Source organism: Taeniopygia guttata, chromosome 3 (genome assembly GCF_048771995.1).
Source record: "Taeniopygia guttata chromosome 3, bTaeGut7.mat, whole genome shotgun sequence".
NCBI lineage: Eukaryota > Metazoa > Chordata > Aves > Passeriformes > Estrildidae > Taeniopygia > Taeniopygia guttata.
The window spans coordinates 108,287,816-108,307,200 of NC_133027.1; the positions used below are offsets into that span (position 1 = coordinate 108,287,816).

Here is a 19,385-nt window from a genome sequence, read left to right on the forward strand (position 1 = left end):
TTTAGAAAAAGCTTCCCCTAGGCTCTCCCTTACCCCTCTGTCATCCTTGACCCTGCAGAGATCCCTAAGGCTGGGTCCTGCTCTAAAGCTCAAACCCTCCTACACTGATTTCCTACAGTATGGATTCCTGAGAGCTGAGCTCATTTCACACAGGCATGTGCATGTATTCCCTCTTCTGGTGACTGATACCTCCAGCATTCCCCATAACTTCACAAAGAGTTTCCATACACTTCATAACTTAATCCAACATCTCCTTCCCCATAGGATTGTGAGAACACAGGGGTTAAAAAAAAAAAAAGGTTAAAAAGAGGGTAAAAAAACCAAGAAGCCAAGGGACAGGGACCAGCAGGAAACCAGAGCAGACATGACTCCTAAGGAAGTCTGTGAGTAAGGAGAACCTTGGTCTGGTGCCAGCTTGGCAGGCCATGATTCACCCATCTCCTCCCTACTGATGTTTCGTTTTGAACTTGAATATGACATCCTCCACTCTGAACCTGATGTATTTGAGTTCCTTCCACTCCAGAGGCTAAAGCTTTCCCCAGGCAAGCAAGGGAATTCCATTTTAATCTCCTTCTTGCTGCTAGTGAAGCAATCATGCCCCCCCCCCACCAAGTTTTCAGAGCAGAAGCTTTGACTCCTTCTGGTTGAGGAGATTTAAAACAAACAAGCAACAACAACAAAAAAAGTCAGTACACATTTTTTTACCTCTATCCCGTTCCTTTTTGAAGCTAAGATGAAAGGATTAGTGCTTTATTTGCTTTTTAGCCCAGGTGGGCTGCTCTGCTAGCCTCTGCCCCATCTACCATTGTTGGGATTGCAGCTGCTCTTGTGAAAGAAGCCTTGAAATGTGCTGCAAGCAGGCACCTGGCAATGCTGAACCCATTTGTTCACAGTGAAGGAACATGCGAGCTTTTAATTGTTCATGGCAAAGGGAGCTTTTTAATGACTTCAATTAACAGAGAACTCCAGTTAGTTCTTGCTATACAAAAGTGTCCACAATGTCATTAAAACGAGATTTACAAGTGTCATAACTCTCAGCAGCACAGTCAACAATACAGCCAATCATTACAAGTGAGCACCAAAAGAGAAGGGGGAATATCATACCACTGAGGAATTGGATGAAAAGGAGTATGGGGGAGAAGGTGCAGAGGAAAAAAGAAAAGTCATTTTTTCTTTTCAGTCTAGATTGATTTTATTCTACAAAATGCTACTCAGTTAAAATTGTAAAAGCAAAACCATTTTAATATGTTCTTTCTTTTTAGCAGCAAGCTTTCTCTAACAAGCTTTTTGTTTTAGTGCAAATACTGTAGGCCTGTAATTCAGTAAAATAACAAGAACAGAAAAGAGACAACACCAGAGAGAATGCCTCAAGGCTGAAATTCCCCAGGACTGCAAGAATGACATCAAGACCACTACTAGCAAACAAAGGTCCCACTTCAGCAGTCATCTTTAAGAACCTCTGTGGCAGAAACTATTTCCTTGTAGACAGAGAGAAAAAAAAAAACAAAAAAGAAAACCCATGATCTAAAACTTTTGAGGAAAAAAAAAAAGATAATGGTGCCCCAAACCTTCAACAATCCTCATGGTCACCTATTAGTCACTGAGACTTCATTTCACTACTGACACCTGCTTCACAGCAGCAAAATGCTACTGATGCTTTCAATTTGTTCCACATGAGTGGAATCAGAACAGGCCCTTTCCGTATCTGAGGATCTTAAAGCAGACTTTAGTGACACTAGTAACTTATCTCTCTAATAAAGATGCACTATCCCTTACTGATGTTACTTTGAACTACACAGTATATCAAGATATATACAACAGTTTATCCTCCCACTGAGCAAAAACAATTGGATACCTATTTCCTACACATTTTAATATGGTTTTAACATCAAGTAACCACAAACAAGAAAGTGGAATAACCCTTTAATCATACAGGATAGGAGGGGAACAATTAAGTAAAACAGGATTGCATTTTATTATTATCTTGTATTCTGAGATTTGTCCTGAACTCCACCTACTTACTGTTCACAGAGGAATGATAATGCATCTTTAAAAACATATCTCTTTTTACATTTTATACAGACAACAACAAAACTCAGATTCTTTTATTTAAGGAATCAAAAAATTATTAGCCTAAAAAAAAAAGAAGATTGTAGTATTTTTAATGCTTTCTTTATTATATCCAAGTCTTGAACAGAAAAAAAAAGATGTAAACATGATAAATAAATAAGAAATAAATGTATATTGTTCCCCCCACCTCTTAAAATGTTTGACTTGGCCTTCCTAATGAAAATGAACTTATGTCATGATAATAAGATTTCTTACATTTCAGAAGTCTGTTTTAAAATGAAAAAAAAGCAACAACCAAACACCAGGAATGTGATTTGGGTGGATGTTAAATTAATGGCGGGCAGATCTGCTGGAGCAGGCACAAGTCAGCTGCCTGCCAATAAATAATAAGAGACCAGGGAGAAGGGAGGTGTCTTAGGTTTGTTTTCATTTTGTTTTTTTGTTTTTTTCATTTAGGATGAAGGCCAGGTGGATCCTACATACAGTAAGCAGCAAAATTAAAGGTTCAGATGAACTAAATAGATCATTTAAATAATAATTATAAAAACACAACAGAGAGCTACTGTCCCCAGCATGTTGGTCCCAAATCCCATCACACCACAAGTGGATTGAGACTTACCCAGTCTCCAGACCTACAAGAAAGGAATATATGAAGGCAATATGCCACAACTGGGAAAGGAGAAGGAGGAATGAGGACAAAACTGGAAAGGCAATTATCACCTAGAAGCTGAATGTTTCCTTCAATGCAGCTGCTACTACTCCTCCCAGTTTGGCAATGATTAATTTAGGATGTTAGGAGAAGCTTTGTTGGGCCAGACACCAGGGGGCTGACCCAATACCAGCTGAAATTCCCTGGGCCTTTTTTATTGACTTCAACAACTCTGGTTACAGCACTGGTTACAGCAGCTCCCACATGCCCACTACATGCAGAACATGGAGACACTACATTTAGGAATCAGCAGGGAAGGTGCTCATGAAAAATAACATTTTGGGCATGGGAAGAACAATCAGTTCCCAAAGAGCACACCAGAAAACATTAAAAGAATGGGCCAGACCAAATGGGAATGAAGTTGTACCTGCCTGCCAGAAACTAAACAAAAGTAAGGCTGATCCACATAACACAAAAGGCTGGAGACCAGCAATCCCAACACAGACATTCTTTGAGAGACTTGAGGGAGAAAACAGGCACAAGGTATCTGGGGCAGTAGAAAATAATCCTCTTTTTTGAGGAGTTTCACATGGCTCCCATCAATATCACAGGTCAGGAAAGGGAAGCATCATGTTCTGTCTCTCAGCAGGTCAATGACCAGGCAGGAGGGCAGTGGACAAGGACCAGCTGCAGCTCCTTTTGGCAATGATTCAGTGACCAGAAGCAAAGGTAGGTTTAGATCTGAAAAGACACCTGACTTCCTGAAACCCCTACAAGGGGTGGATGTTCCTGATCTCACAGGAGACAGCAATCTTGGTCAGCTAGCCACAAAAGTAGCTGCATCATTTTAAAACTCAGCCACCACTTGTCAGTGTTTTTCTCCTCAAAAATGTGTGGAAATGACATGCAGAGATGTTTTATTAACAGTTTTAGATTCTCAGTCCAGAGTGGCCCAAACAAGCATTTGGCAAAATGGAAACAGAGAAGCTGCAGTTTTACCTAAAGTGGTATAATCCATGTAAAACCCTAGGAAAAGTGGATCCTTTGTACTAACTATGGGAAATTAAATATCTACTTCATTAGGAAGGAAGTTTTGATGTACATGTAAGGACAATACAACTCCGTTACTAATTTTACTTACTGTGTGAGCTCCATTTGAAACCTCTAGCACCAATATAAAAATGGAAGTGTTTAAGCAATATAGAAAAAGCCTGAATCCAATCAGCTTTATGAAGCAAAAGGATCCCTCATATATTTCTGTCAGGTTTGGTAACAACTTGGGTTAAAAATAATAGTTATAATAAAAAAGCCAAAGTCCACCTTTAGAGCCAGGATAGTGTCCCACTGAAAGGATTCAAGGAATGGGCAGTAGCCAGAGTTTGAGGGAAACTAGCCCTGCTGAATAAAGTTCCAGTTCTACAAGACTGAAACCTATTAATTCCCAGTGGAGTTGATGGGGACTGCAGCAGTTTTTGCATCCCATTTGCCTAGCCCTATAATTGTATGTTGCATTTCCCCAGGTCCAGCCTGAACAAGAAATGCCCCAGTTTCAGTTGATTTAAAAAAACCCATTATATATATATGTATATGTATGTGTGTGTGTAAAAGAAAAAGACAATCTCACACCAAAATAAATAGCTGCCACCACAGCTTCTACAGGCAGGACCAAAAAGCTATCTCCTAAGTGGTTTAGCTGGCAAGCTGGGCAATCCTAGTGTGCACAGGGTCATGGTTTGCCAGTGCTTTGACATCAACAGGAACTGAGCTTGGCTCCAAGTGGAAAAAGATTACACACATTACTGTTTTCAGTAGTGAACATGAGCACTGGAGAGCTTGTGCCCTCTGTGAGCACTTAGTAGTAGCAGTCAAGCCCACAGGCTAGAGAAGGACCCAGGACTAGGGAAAGAGCCCTTTAGTTTCATTCTTTGCCTTCAGGCCAATCAACCACAACAAAACAAGATCAATTGTAATGCAAAGAAAAACCAGAGGCCAAAGACCAAGGTGCAAATAATGCTAATCAATTTTCCTCAGCTGTTAATTTGTCATTTGCCAGAGCTTGTCAGAAGCTCTGTTTTAGTTCAAATAGATCAACACTTTATCCATGCCATTACTGCCTGGTCAGGAGCTGGGGCCTTGTGGCCTGTGCTGTGCTGGTGGATATGTGCTGCTCTTTGTTTCCCAACAATGAAAAAAATCAGCAAGGGTACAGCCAGCTAATTTCACTGCTGCTGCCAGTCTCCATCCTAGATTTATGGGCATGTGGTGCCACCTATTTTTTTTTTTTTTTTTTTGTACCATGTTCTGCAAATATGGCCAAGGGGAGGGGAAGATTTACTAACAGGAAGAGATCAGCGTCTGAGTCAGGAGCCCTGATGGGAAGAAAGATGTAATACTCCCTAGACAGCAGGCAGCCCAGGAAAAGTAAACAACAAGCAGCAAACTTGATATCCAGCTAACTAGGGTAAAACCCTGCCAGTGACTGGTAAGTGCCAGGCCAGCAGCTTTTCTGGTGCTACTTTGGCCCTGAGATGCTAACTTGGTTTTATGAGGAGCCCAAGGCGATAAATATATCCACATTTTTAAAAAGAAAGGCTTCCACGTGAGACTTCTGCTGTCTCTATGCCTCAGGCTAGAGACTACAAGCTCTGCCCTTGCTGCTGAGCTCTTGGGCTCCTCTTGGTCCCCTTATCTGCTGGTCCTCCCAGCTGTCATTCTCCTGTCTGGACAAGCCTACGTGCTTCCCACAGCTATTCCCAAGAGGAAAGATCCTAATTAGACTTTAGAGTTCAGAGCAACTGAGTGAAATGTAATGGGATCGACAACATTGGAAATTATACGCAAAGAGAGAGAGAGAGAGAGAGCAAGCACGCGAGAGAGAAGTTGTAAGATCAACTAACCAGAGTGATTTAAGCACAGAGCACAACCCATCAAGTCAATCCACCAAGGAAAGGGACGACTAGCAACTGTCTGCAGCTCGCCTTCAGTCCTGGCCAGGAGCGCTCCCCAGGTCCACTACGGTCACAAAGAGGTTTCCACAGGCAGTCCCTACAGAGCAGACATCACCCTCTCCAAACAACCCTGGCATGTCAGTCCCACCCTTGCCGTTTCCTGCCTCCAGGGAGCTGGTGTTGGTCCTCACTCTCCTTCCTGGAGCTGTAGCACTTCCCCATCCTTGTTCTTGCTGCCCTTGTGCTTGAACGATCCCGTGCCTGTCTCTAATCCCACGGAGGGAGCTCCCCCCATGGTGCTGTGGGGGATGTAACACACTGGCAAAATGGGGGGCCGCAGGGGGATTACAACGCCAGCAAGGTGGGAGAGTTCAAGGAATCTGAGGACTGGTCCCCACTGCTGCTGCTCCTCCGGTGAGCTTTGGAGCAGGACTCAGAAGGGGAGAGAGGAGACTCCTGATCCAACACGTTAGGGTAGGTGAATACCAAGTTGGAAGAGCCAGGAGTGATGGCTGGTGTTGAGGTCACCACAATGGGAGTGTTGAGTGCCTCCTCCCCATAAAAACCTCCAGCAATGCTGATGGGCTTAATGACAGACCTCTGGGCTTTGTCAAGGACCAAAGAGGAAGATGGGATCTCTTCCTCCACAGGCTCCTGCTTCACCACCACTGCTCCACTTGCTCCAGTCCGAATGCTCTGGAGGCTGCTAGATGGTGGGCTCCGACGTTCCTCAGGGCTGATTTTGCACACAGGGCTGTGAGCCACCAGCATAAACTCCAGCTTCTCCTTCTCCTTCTGGAGCTCAGCAATCTCCTTTTGCAGCACTGACTTCTCCTCCTCCAGTTCTTCAGTTTCCTGCAGACAAAAGTGGAATAAATAAATAAAATAGCAAAGGATCTGGAACTACTCACCTGGATCAGGGCCACCAAGTCCAGATCCCATCTGGCACAGGCAGATACACCCCAGGCTCTTCATGAGCCAAGCAGACACCAGGTCATTGCCAGTCAAACATCTTGTGTTTCATGTTTCTATTTGTAGGCTATTCCCAAACATCACTAATCTAAGGGTTATAAATAATCTCATGAATTTGCCTTAATTCTCTGATGGCTAGTTTTTGCCACTCTGCCTTGGCCTGTGATTTCAGTCTTCTCCATTGCTCTCTGCCTGACAGACACTTTAGCAGAGGACCCAGATCTCCTCTTATTGTATTTTCATGTTAGGCTAGTAATATTCTTTTCACTTTGACAGAGGTAGTGTATAGCAGTCTCTAAACAGTTTCCATTTTATTTCTGTAGTGCATATTCCAGATTAGGTCTGACACTGGTCTTAACTCTTATCCAAAGGACTAACACTGGATCACCCCTTGATGCATCCTACACTGAATACGTTTACTTTTCCCATGGTCACATCACACAGATGGATCACAGTCAGTCTGGGAGCATTTAGTGCCTTCCCATGTGAGGAGCTCGTAACTTCACAAAATTCACACTCGGCCCTTCAAGATATGACTTCCCACTTTGCACACTCCTCTCACTTTTATCACTTTGGACATTTCTATAGGATGTCCTGCCTCCTCTACACTGAGAATGTCTCCTAATTTGAGGCAGCAGCACGTTTCACAGGTGTGCTTTCACTGCTGCTGTGCTTGCTAACAAGATCATTGGATAAAACCAGGCTGGCTCTCGACCAGAAGCACTGGAGCTTCAGCTTATTTCACACAACCCAATCTTGTCTTCTCTTCAACCAGTGCCTTACCTACCCCTTGGTTCTTATTCTGAGCTCTACCTTCTCCAGCTTTACTAATTATTACTCGTACAGCATCAGGGCACACATCTCTGTGGCACTTCCTTTTCGAAGAAAGTCAGTTACTACCCCACCTCCAAATGAGGAGTAAGCCTAAAGGGTGTAGCTCTGATAGGTACACATAACATCCACCTTGTTTTCTATGGCTTTCAGATGAGCCTTCCTCTTCAGTGTGTTTGTCCTTAAAACCTGCCTTTGAGGCACACAGCGTCTTTATTTCCACTTATGAAAGGTGACCAGAGTCAGGGAGATTTGTGCTAGTTGAGAGGCGAGAAGGGAAGAGAGCTCCTAGGACATTTTGGGCGCTCAGCAAAGAGAACGTCAGGGTCCTAAACTCCAGGCCCAAGTCCCCCTCATCAGCTCCTGCCCTTGAGCAGCCTTGGATGAGGAAGGCAGGCTCTGAAGCATCATGGAGGAAGAACAATGCCCTTGGAGCCAGTTGGAAGGGTGGGCCACAAGGAAGGAGAAATGTATGCAGGGCACGTACCGCCTGGAGTTTCTCTGTTAGCTCCCGACGCCTGTTACGACACTTAGCAGCTGCCAGCTTGTTCCTCTCTCTCCGGATCCTTCGCTTCTCTTCTTCCTCAGGCGACAGCTGTGGGCAAGTGCCAAGAAAATCCAATCAGATCTGAGCAAGGCATTCCTTTAAGTTTGTGAGGATTTAACCACAATGCAAAGGAAAAAAGCCTGATCCAGCAGGATGCTGAGCACTCCCCCTCGTCACTGCTGCCAGCAGAAGATGAAAGCACGCAGTATCTCTGCCTGCACCAGGTCTTAGTAGAAGGGAGAGGAGAAGGAACAGGGCACAAGGAGAAGATTGTGTAAGAGGACAGTGAATCTGCACCAAGGCCAAACAGATAAAAGATGCTCTGATTGTTTCACAACTTGGGTGGTATGTTAAGCAAAACCAGAGCACAATGTTGTAAGTGCCTCTTTCTTGAAAGAAAATATCTGCTGCTTCCCACACAAAAATAGTTGTTCTCTTGAAGGTCGGAATGGTGTACAGGGGGAAACAGGGAAATCAGCAGAGCTCCCATGAAGTCCGTGAAGCAACAATGATTTATACCACCCAAAAATCTGACCTCAGATTTTTGAGCGCTCAGCGAGATAACACACTGCTTCTTGCATCAGCAGGCAAGGCCCCAGTGATATCAAGGGCTTCCTGAGGCCAGCTGACATCCTCACTGATGTAAATCAGGACCAATTCCATAGAAACCCATCCAGCTACACTCTTGCGAAACCAGAGGAAGTGAGCAAGGAGCTTGCAAGACCTGGTCAAAGCTATGCCTAGCTTTGGGGGTTTGAGAAAAGGTTTTACAAACCCCAGCTTCAGCCTCACCCAGCCCGTGAGTGCTGCAGGGACTCTGGCCTGGTGACTGTAAACGAAAGCAAAACCCTGACACCTGGCAAAGCATGTCAGATCTCAGAGTGCCAGCACAGAATGGTAAGAAACACATCCTTCAGGGAAGCTTCAGTTTTAATATCTTCACGGACTGTCAATGTCACAAATGAGACATTCACAGTTTTACTATCTTTTCTTTTTAGTGTTAGTTTTACTCCAACCTCAGCTTAGTTTGTTTTGGCTTGCTCTATCTCCCTAATTTTGATGTTTGCAGTTTCAGTAAGTTTACTTCAGCCTCTGGGCATTCAGCTCGCTCATTTCTGCTTTTTTCAGGATCTGATCTGTGCCTGTGATTTCACCTGCATGTAACATGAGCCCCTGGATGCTCACTGAGCAACACAAGCAATTCTAGAACTGCAGGACAGAATTCAGGCCCAAAAGCTTTTTCCATCAGCAGCTCCATGCTAGGGTGGGGGTGTACCTCCATTCTGCTGGGCAGAACATTTCCCCCAGTAAGGAGCCCCTGCAGGCACTGCTCTCCCTGCCACAGCTCTGCCCACTCACTTCCCACCCCACATGAGTGCAGGGTAAAAATGTATTTGCACACAATACCAAAGCACTGAGCCTGCACACAGAACCTAGGCTGACTTGGGGCCCTTGTGTAGAGTCTTCAAGAGCCTTTTCATGCTTTGGAAACACAGATGTCATTGGAATATGTTTGGAGTAAAATTTCTGCTACAAAGACCTTCAGTAATTTAAAAATTATCTGTTTCAAAGAGTGCTTTGCAAAAATTGCACAGGCAGGGCAGAAGCCCCTAATCTGGATGTTCTTACCATTTTACCAGGTCAAAAAAGGAATATTCCATCAGTGGTTGCTGGATTTGTTTGAAAGTGGTTGGATTTGGCACTCTTTGTGCCCCTGCTGTATGCATTATTCGTAGCTTGTCCAAGCCCAATACGTGCATTCACTCTCAGGAACGTTCATCAAAAAAGGCTCTTTTCATAAAGTGTTACACAAGGTTTTCCAAAAAGGCACTCCGATGTGGTGTTCAAAGCCCTGGAAAGCTGAGCCAAAGGGCCACAGTAAAGAGCCCGGGTACTGCCTTAGCACGTGTCTAATCAAAAGGACTTGGCTTTGAATGACCCACAATGAACGGCTTGCAAACAAGCCACAGGCCAGGAATTGCTTGGCAGGCATCCTTCAGCAAATAACTCTGAACAACAAATAAAGCAGAGAATATGGTGATCTCTTCACGGCCAATTTGTGAACACAGAGGCAGCATTTGTCAAACAAATTAGTTGTTGCTAATTATTCCTCCAGCTCTGTGAGACTTTCTTTGCCTTTGGACACCAGCCCTGCATGCAGGGAACAGGGAAGCAGCTCCAGCTGGTGGAAAAGGCTGGCACGTACCCGAACCACCACGGCTACTCCATCCTTCCTCCCAAAAATGGGTCCTCACTGCAGCCATACCAGCTCCCCACACAGAGAGGTACTGCTAAACTCTGTCTTCAATCTCTTGGGCCTAAACCAGACAGCAACTCCACATAAAATAATCGGACTGTGAATCAAAACAGATGACGCAGAAGTAAAAGTAGGGCTGGCGAGTCTTATTAGAAACAGACCTCACGCAACAGCGTGTGCTCGTGTCTGGAGGGTGAGCAGTGTGTCTCACTCTGCAGTGACCCACACAAATGCTGCTTGGGAACAACTTCGGGAGATCGAGTTTAGTCAGATCTAATTTTTTTTTTTAAAAGAGAAATCAGCCTAGCACTGTGAATAGCTGTTCACCAGATGGCCCTGGAGAAGGCTGATTCTTACTAAGAGAGGAACAACAGTGCTGATGTCCAGAAGATAAGATGCCTGCACCTAGTCCACCAGATCCAGGGTCCCAGCTTGATAATCCCATTAGGAGGTTGAGCATAGGGCAAACCTCTGGGTTGGGAGCAGAAAAATCTCTTATGGGATCCCCACCAAACTGCTGCAAAAAGATCAAGGAATTACAGGTTTGTAATGGGAAGGTGGATTTAGACCCCAGTCCTCAAGAAGGTTCTTCATATTAGAATTGAGGTGCTCTAGAGAAGCTGTTCCTCCCCACATGCTGCTGGCTGGTACTAAGGGTATCACAAATGGAGACTGGCGCAGTGCTAGCAGCTACAGAGCTGACAGAAAACACTAGCTGATGTAATCTGGTGTCAGATTCGTAAAGGGCATACATGAAAACCACTCTGCTTTCTTGGAGGTTTCCTTCTGCCTGGAGTGGCAGAGACACTCAAACTGAAACCCAGGGCTTAACTTCAGAGTTTCACCTGCTTTTGAAACCAAGCCGCAATGCGGGCTGGTGGTGCAAAGTGTTGGATGAACACTGGGTAAATCTCACCATACGATGAGGAGGCAGCAATAAAAGTCATCCTCCAGCTTACACACCCTACACCACCCTAAGAATCCCCAGCACGTGAACAGCACCAGGGATGGACCTCGGTGTTCCCCTGTGGTGCTGGGAGGGCATGGGGGGGAAATCTCTGTATGTATGTGTTCAAGGCACTCCCAGCTGCTCTCCCCACTGCGTTACCTGCTCATCTCTCCGTCTCCGTCCCACCGTGGTGCCGATGGTTTTGATGACGCCAGGACGCTGGAGCGCTGTGTGTCCGGCCACCGAGGACAGCGGGGGCAGCGGGTGGCTGTAGGGGTGCGAGCGGGAGTAAGGGCTTGACATGGAGGTGATGACGGTGGGCTGGACCATCCACTGCAGGTCTTGGCTGGTGGTGATGGCGTTGATCGTAGGGATAAAAGCACTGCCTGATCCTGGCATATCTACTCGAAATTTCTAGGAGGAAACACAGAGGAGAAGAGGGACAGAGAGCAAAGAAGCCGTCAGTGAGAGCAGAACATAAGTGGTTACTCCAAAACCAGCTAGGCCCTCAGGAGCAGCACCAGTGAGGATCAAAGCAGCACCTGAAGCAAGAACACCAGTAGCTGGTGCCTCTACAGCATCCCAAGCTGCCCCTGCCTGCCACAGCCTCTGAGGAAGGCACTGGGCTCAGGCACTTCCCCTCCAGAGCAGCCCTGCCCTCTCCCAACCCCTTTCCTCTTCCCCCACACAGCTCCCCAACATACCCTAACCCAGCTTCCCCTCCCAGGCACCATCCCCACTGCTGCCACCTCCTGCCAGTGCCCACCTCTCCTTCCGGCATGGAGCAAAAGGGGAATTAAGGAGTTTCTAGAGAAACACTTCTCTTCAAGCCCAAAGAAAAGGAAGAGAGCCTTCAGTTCTGAAATACCATTACCAAGCAGAGCAAAGCCTCCTTTCACCAAAGGATTGCCCTGAAATTTGGGCTTGGTCCATGTAGGGCTTGGTATGGCAGGAACAGCAGCCTGCTTCTCCTTCAGCAGCTCTGTGCTCACTGAGAAACCCAGCCCTGAGATGGTTACGTGCGAGGATATGTATTTTAATAGCAGCCTATAAAGTAGGTCTTAGGATTCAGATCGGACAAGTTCCCTGCAGCTCTCTGCACTGTCTAGACAAAACAAGGCAGCAGTAAAACCAAGGCAGCAGGTAATGATCGCCTCCAAAATACATGTACACCTTCTTTCAGACAGAGGTAAATCCATCTGGATAATACGCTGGCACTAAATTGCAAGGAAAACAATCGCTTGTCCCCGGAGGGGGAAGCAGGAGAGAAAGAATGTTTTTGTCTATGCTGAGCTCCTTCAGGAGGCTTTCAATGGTTAGACTGGAATTAACTCACAGACAGGCTTTGCTCCAGCAATCACTGAGCAAGGGACAGGGCTGGTAGGACCCACAGCTGTCACCACCACTGGTTTGTAAGCCCTGAAATGACTCCATGAAAAATGCACATTCTTGGGTCAACAACCTAGCTTCCCAGAGAAGCGAGAGCCCTTGCATCAGCCTGACCTCAGCTCAGGTAAGCGTCCCAGATAAGGGACACCAAGACAGATTTCCTTTTCAGGGTGTGCCTAGTCAAGCACCTTAAGAGCTTTGTTAAAGCAAGGCTACTGCAAATAGTATTTCACATGCTGATAGCTACAGCACTTCAGGCCAGCATTACCGAGCTGCCAAAGACCAGGAGAGCCAGTCTGAATACTGACAGCTGCTGACTTACACCTCTGAACAGCTCAAAATCTAGCAAGAAAGGATGAGAGAAGGAAGGAGTGAGTCAAGTTAAGCAGGCGGGGAAATTACACAGAGAGGATGACACTGATACTAAGACCTTGGCAAAACCCCCAACAGAACCTCAGAGATTTACTTGGAGCTTGAGTCCAACACAGCCTCAGCTCATCCCACATTTCAGAGTCCATGTTGCCTCCCCCAATTAGTTAAAGAGGCTCCGAGACACAAACTGTGAATTTATAGGTGCAAATCCCCTCCTTTGCTCTGCATGGTGTAGGCTGTGACCACATGGCACAGAAGAGGATGCACTGGTGCCTCCATAAGCAGAATGCAAGAGGACCTTAACCTCACAGAAGGGAGGAAGTGCGAGACCAGTTGAACCACAAGCTCAACTCAAGGGATGTGAGCCCTACTTCCAGATCCGCAAGTGGCTTCTACCACGACCATTACCTATCTGTGCCACCTTCCCGTTCATATCCAAAAAGCAGAGAAGAAATGTCCTGTCTTCCTTGCAGGGACACTAGAAAGCTATGACTACAAAACATCCAGAGAGCTTCTGGTACTTTGCCATAGAGATGCCACTGGCATTCCAGAGCTAACCTTTGCCTCCAACTCCCAACAATGCGCTAAAAATTCCCAACAGAGGTTGTGAGAGTCAGATCCAGCACCAAATCAACCACGTACAAGCACCTGACACAAAAATCAGGCTCCAAATATTGACTAAGCAAGTACTCCATTTCCAACCACGCCTGTATTCAACCTAGGACCCTTCTGTAATACTAGTAGAGGTCTCTGGAACAGCAAAGGGGAGCTGCTCAGTTCAGCCACATCCCTCTGCAGCTTCCCAATGCTTGCTTGCAGACCTGGAGGGAAGAGACCAGTTCCTCTCTGTGCCATGCCCCATCTCTGTCACCAGCTTCCCTTCTAATAACTCAAAATATCTTTGAAATTAAAAAAAAATTTAAAAAAAAAATCCCCCAAACCTGTATTCTGTACTTTCCAAAGGCAGTATTTTTCCTGGATAACTAATTAAGGGATACACTGCTGTGGCAGGTGGAGTCTTCAGACACAGCGTGCTCAGTCTAACACCAGGTTTAACAAGCATTGCTTCCCTGACTGATCAGGCTTTCCACACATACCTCGCTTTCCCTGCTAGGACACTGCACCGGATCAGCTCTGCTGTGCCAAAATGCTGCTGAGCCCCACATTCTGCCCAGCAGCCATCAGCTCTGACCCCTGGGATGCTGCTGGTTGCAGTGGCACGCCCTGAATTCCCTGTCACCTCCCCAGCACAGCCCCTTTGAGCACCAGCCTCCTCACACAGAAGTGCCAGAACTTCCCCCAAACAGCAGCCCCATCTTTGCTCCCCTCTCAGAGAGCTTCAATGCCCCTGCCAGCCTGACAGCACTGCCTGCCCTCACCCACCTCCCCGCTTCTTCTCTTTCCAGACCCCCTCCTGCCTCCTCCTCTCACAGGACATGCACAGCTGTCCTCTCCTGACCCACGAGAGGCTCCTGGAAGCAGTTCTCTGCCAGTTCTTCCTCTCTACAAGGAATTCAGTATGCTACAGAAAGATGAGGCGATAGGGAGATTGCAGGGCTACACACGCAGCACGCGCTCAGCCACCAACCCACCGCTCTCCTCCTGACCCCAGCCAACACACATGAAGGTATCATTAAAAAACCCCAACAACTAAACAGCAAACAGAAAGAGTCCTGTTATTAAGTGTGCCAAGAACTGAGGTCAGTCTCTGCTCTGCCTTAAAAATATGGGGTTGGATGAGAGCCTTCTCAGATCCACAGTCGGGGGAGGCTCCAGCGAGTCCTGCCACAAGCAGCTCACAACTTAGCAGCACAGACAGCACGGGCACATTTCAAGCTTTGGCTTTGTGTTTCCTTGCTCCACCTTAAAGTTTCTATAGAGCACCCCGATGTGTTCTTTGGTCCACTGAGAAGCACTAGAAACCAGTCAAAAAATGGGTAAAATGGCTGGGGAAAAAAAAGAATCAAACCCAACAACAAAGCGAAAAAATTCTAGAGCATCTTCAACATTACTTAGTTATCAAATAAGGTGTATGGGATAGATCTTACAATAAATACAAGACCCTTGATGGCTCTCCTATGTTGAGCAGCTTATCAAAAAAAAACTGGACACAATGCTATAATATCTCAGGGAAACTTGACCACTCTGAAAGAGTACACAAACTCTACACATTAAAGTCTATGTTTACCACATGGCAAGTCAGTGATTAGGAAAATATCATGACACGCAACTTCAAAGAAAAATGTTCCAGTGCTGTGCTGTATGGGAAAAAAATAATTAAAAACCATCAAAGTTTTGGCTCAGAGACACAGTTTCCATTTAAACATGTAACTGATGCATCTTTTCTTGCTTTTGGGAGAAAAAAAAATAGAGAACACAATAAAGAAAAAATTTCAGCAATGCATATTTTCTGTAGTGATAAAACTGCAGATCTCCATAGACCAGAATCAGCAGAAGAGCCCAACTGCTAGGGTAAAGGCAACGCTTACATTTGATCCTAATCTACAACATCTGTAAGGATCAAGGGAAAGACGGAGCACAAGGCCTTGAGAAATCTCCCGGATTCTTAAAGAAAACATTTATGTTCTCGCTAAGCCAACGTCCTGCTCAAAGCCCTGTTTCAGATAGTAACCCTAGAAACTGGGCTCTGGTCCCCGTATCAGACTGCACGCATGCCAGCTGCCCCGGGAAGACGTGGAGCCCCAGAAAAAGGGGAAAACCCAGTTATTGCTCAGCCTGTGACAGCTCAAATGTGAAGCAGTTGATGGAGTTTCTCGACCTCCCGCAGCAAGTGCTTGAATCCAGAGCAGCTGTTAAATCACGGCAGGAAAGGGAGAGTGAGAATTTGCAGTTTGCAGGGCGTTTCCAGCTTCTCAGCCCCCTTTCCCGCTCCCCCAGCCTGTCCTAGCGTTTACTGTAAACCAGGGAATCAGCTTTAGCTGAGCTAGAATCCCTGGAAACCCCGGTCCGCAGCCCGCAGAGGGCACCAGCGAGATGCGTTTGGAGCAGGCGGGGAGCGGCAGCGAGTCATTTCTGGTAAAACTTCTTTAATGTGAGGAATGTCACGGGCTGGTACGGCTGGCAGAGTTTAAGACTGGACTTTTTTCCTTTTTTTTTTTTTTCCTCTTTTAACTATCCTATGACTCCCTGATGCGAAGGCTACGCTGCGCTCACAATGCCAGTTCGCTCATACAAGCCACAGAAGAAATAATATTATGAGAAAAAGGGGGGGTGGGGGGGTGAGAAGCCCAAATCTGAAAAGGCAAAAAAAGAGTAAGGCTGGGCCAGCTGATGTAAACAAGTTATGAAATAACCCAGGTTTGTATAACTGGTCCGATTGTGTAATGCCTTCCCCAGAAGTGGTAGACTTAGTCGATCTAGGCATATAAGTAATTTCGAGGTATTTTCTTAGGAAAATGAAAGGGAAAAAAACCCAAACCACAAGACTGGGCTTTCAGGTCCGTGAATTCACGCCGCTTGCACAGGAAATATTCCCCATTCTCGAAGCGCCGCCCGGTAGTGGAGCTTGAGCGGGGAGCGGGGCCGGGGAGCGCAGGGAACGCTCCGGCGAGCCCAGGAAACTCCCGCTCGGAAAAAGCCAGGGCCGGCCGGAGAGAGGCCGGCGGAACCAGGAGCGGGCGGGCAGAGGGCTGGGCACGGCGGCCGCGGGGTGCCAGCGTGGGCCCCGTGGCAAAGAGTGTCAGCGCCTCCGAGACAAACTTTCACGGGGGAGAAGCGGGCAGACAACCGCAGGCGCTGGAAAGACCCAGAGCTCACTTCCAGCTATCCCGCCGTGTTCCACGGCGGCTGCAACAGCTCCGTGAATAACTCGGGCGGCACCTCCCAAAGTCCCAGCGAAGCCGCCCAAAGTGCTGCGGGCGAGCCCAGGGCACCACCCGGGGCAGCCGCGATGAACGTGGACAGCGAGAAGCTCCCAGTGAGAACAAAAGCAGGAAGGAGGAAGAGTTCGGTGCGCCCCTGTATTCGCGTTACCGACCTCGCAGAGAAGTCGCCCATAGTAGCCCTTTGATTGCCGAGCGGGTGCCGGCCCGGCGCTGCTGGCAACAGGCGGGGGCTCGGCTACGACACCCGGCGACCCCGCTGCACCTGGGGCCGGGCCAGCGGAGCCTGCCCGCCGGGCGCTCCCTCACCGCACGTCCCCACTCGGGCAGGCCGTGCCTCCCACGACACCGACAGGCGGGGAACTCCGCTCAGCGTCCCTCCGGACGCGTCGCGGCACCCGCTCCGGGGCGGGAGGAAAAGCGGCGGCGCCCCGCGACGGGACGGAGCGGCGGCTGCGGGCAGCCCCGCGCCCCGGCACCGCCTGCGGCCGCCGCCTCTCCGCCGGGCGCCCGTGCCTGCGCCGCGGTAGAAGCGCCGGCCGCTCCCCGGGCGTGGCGGTGAACTCCCGTCCCGGGAGCGCTCGGAGCAGCCCCCGGAGGGACCGGGGGAGAGGGGCAGTGCCCGGCCCTACCTGCTGTGCTGCGCCGCTCGAGTAGGTCTCGGGGTGTCCCGGGGAGCCGCTGCTGCCTCTGGAGGAGGTGTCGAAGTTCCCGGGGTAGTCCTGGTACATGGTCCGAGGTCGGGCCGGGGGAGCCGCGTCCCCGCCTTCCCACACCGACACCCGCCGCTCCCTCGCAGTCTCCCCGCCCCCTTCTCCCTCCCGACCTCGTCGGCTGTTGCCTTTCGCCTCCCAACGCTCGCCGCGGAGAGGGGAAAAAAAATAATAAAAACGGCCTTGGAGACGAGGAAGAAAGTAGGGGGAAAAGATAAAAAAAAAAAAAAAAAAAAGGAAAAAATTTAAAATAAAGAGACAACAAAAATAAAAATAATAACAATTATGATAAAAGTGGCTCAGTTGGCAGCCGAGCGCCTGCGGGACGGGACGGCACGGCAGGACTCGGCGGCGCGGCGGGAGCAGAGCCGTGCGCGCAAAGCGGGCGCTCGCCGATGTCCTCTCTCCGCAATGCCCGGCGAAACTCGCCCCGCCGGCGGAGCGGCTCCGGGCCCGGGGGCTGCAGGCGGAGCGGTTCTCCTCCGCCCCCCCTCAACCTCCTCCTCCTCCTCCACCACCACCACCACACACCGGCCGCCCCTTTTCCCGGCGCGGGGTGACTCAGCCGGGTCTTGCGCCCCGCGGCTCGGCGGCGCTGCGAGCGGGAGAGCTCCGCGCACCCGCGGTGACTCAGAGCAATGGCATCGCCCCGGCCGCGCTCGCTTATTATCCGCCCGCCGCCGCACCATGTGCACTCGCACACGTCAAACCCGCGGCGCACCGGCCCCACCTTGGCAGCGCGGAGCCTCCCACCTGCCGCCGCGGCGGGGGAGGCGGGCGGGCCGCGGGGGGACGGCGCCCGCCCCGGCCGCGCCCGCCGCGCCGCCCGCCGCGCTGCGCCCGCCCCTGCCGGGCCCGCGGTGCGGGAGGCGCGGGCAGGGCGGGCGCGGCGGCGGGGGCAGCGCGGAGCTCCGGTTCCCGGCAGGCCCCGCCTTCCCCCGCCCCGCTTGGTGCCGTCCGCTGTCGCACGTTGCCAAAAATGGTCATTTGCGTCGCACGACGCCAGCGCGGGTTTCCTTGCCGCGGATGACGCGCTGCGAGAGGGATTCCCTGCCCGGCAGCCGGGATTTAAAGGAACAGGCGCTCCGGTGGAGCGGGGGAGGATGCGGGAAACAGAGCGGATCTGGCCCCGCTGACCGGCCCGCCCCGCCTCGGTGTCTCGGGGGGCTTTTGATCCAGCCCTTCTCCCTGCAGGAGGGTGGTCGGCACCAGAGTTGCCCCCAGGGCTCGGTCCGTTTTTCAGCGCGTCAATAAACCAAGCGTTGGACTCGTCTAGTTTTTATAGCATTGTTTAACTAGTTTTAATTTATTTTTATTTATTTTATTTTTATCTATTTTATTGTAATTATTTTATAGTTTTATTATTTTACATTTTCATTATTTTGCATTTTCATTATTTTGCATTTTCGTGGTTATTACTTCTATAATTTTATTTTCATTTACTACATTTTCCTTTTGTTTACTAATATTGTGCACTGTTATTTTAAAATTTCTCTCTAATTTTAAACTATTTTCCTATTTACTTTTCATGTACATTTTTATTATTTTCATTCGTATTCAATTTTGATAACTATTCTTACCTTTCCTCCCCTATTTTAATTTTTAATTATTTAATTTTTACTTTTTAAGTGGACTCCTCCATCCTCCTAGGATCTGCAGAGCCACTCTATGTCTCCGAAGCAGAGTATGTCACAGGGACATCAGGTGACAGCCCCGGGCTTCCCTGCAGCAGGAACCCGTGGGACAAGGACTGTAGCAGCCTGCCGCGGCTGGCTCTGGCATTGCCAGGTCACTGACAGCACAGGCTGGAAGGTGGCAGAAGCAGATAGAGCAGAGCCAGCACACA

At 48.7% G+C, this 19,385-nt stretch overlaps 1 protein-coding gene across 3 annotated transcripts; it reads right to left on the reverse strand.

Annotated features, from left to right (window-relative positions):
- Window positions 1-910: 910 nt before the first annotated feature.
- Window positions 911-18,345, reverse strand: FOSL2 (FOS like 2, AP-1 transcription factor subunit). Of its 3 annotated transcripts, XM_030269192.4 has the most exons (5): window positions 18,270-18,345; window positions 17,459-17,721; window positions 11,383-11,637; window positions 7,958-8,065; window positions 911-6,522 (listed from the first exon to the last, which is right to left on the reverse strand). In XM_030269192.4, the coding sequence occupies exons 2-5, from the start codon at window positions 17,555-17,557 to the stop codon at window positions 6,013-6,015; spliced, it is 972 nt and encodes a 323-aa protein (XP_030125052.1). In that variant the 5' UTR covers window positions 17,558-17,721; window positions 18,270-18,345; the 3' UTR covers window positions 911-6,012. The 3 variants fall into 3 exon arrangements, with proteins under 3 accessions (XP_030125052.1, XP_072783706.1, XP_072783707.1); XM_072927605.1 differs by lacking the exons at window positions 17,459-17,721; window positions 18,270-18,345 and adding an exon at window positions 14,082-14,327; XM_072927606.1 differs by lacking the exons at window positions 17,459-17,721; window positions 18,270-18,345 and adding an exon at window positions 11,990-12,870.
- Between the last annotated feature and the right edge of the window lie 1,040 nt (window positions 18,346-19,385).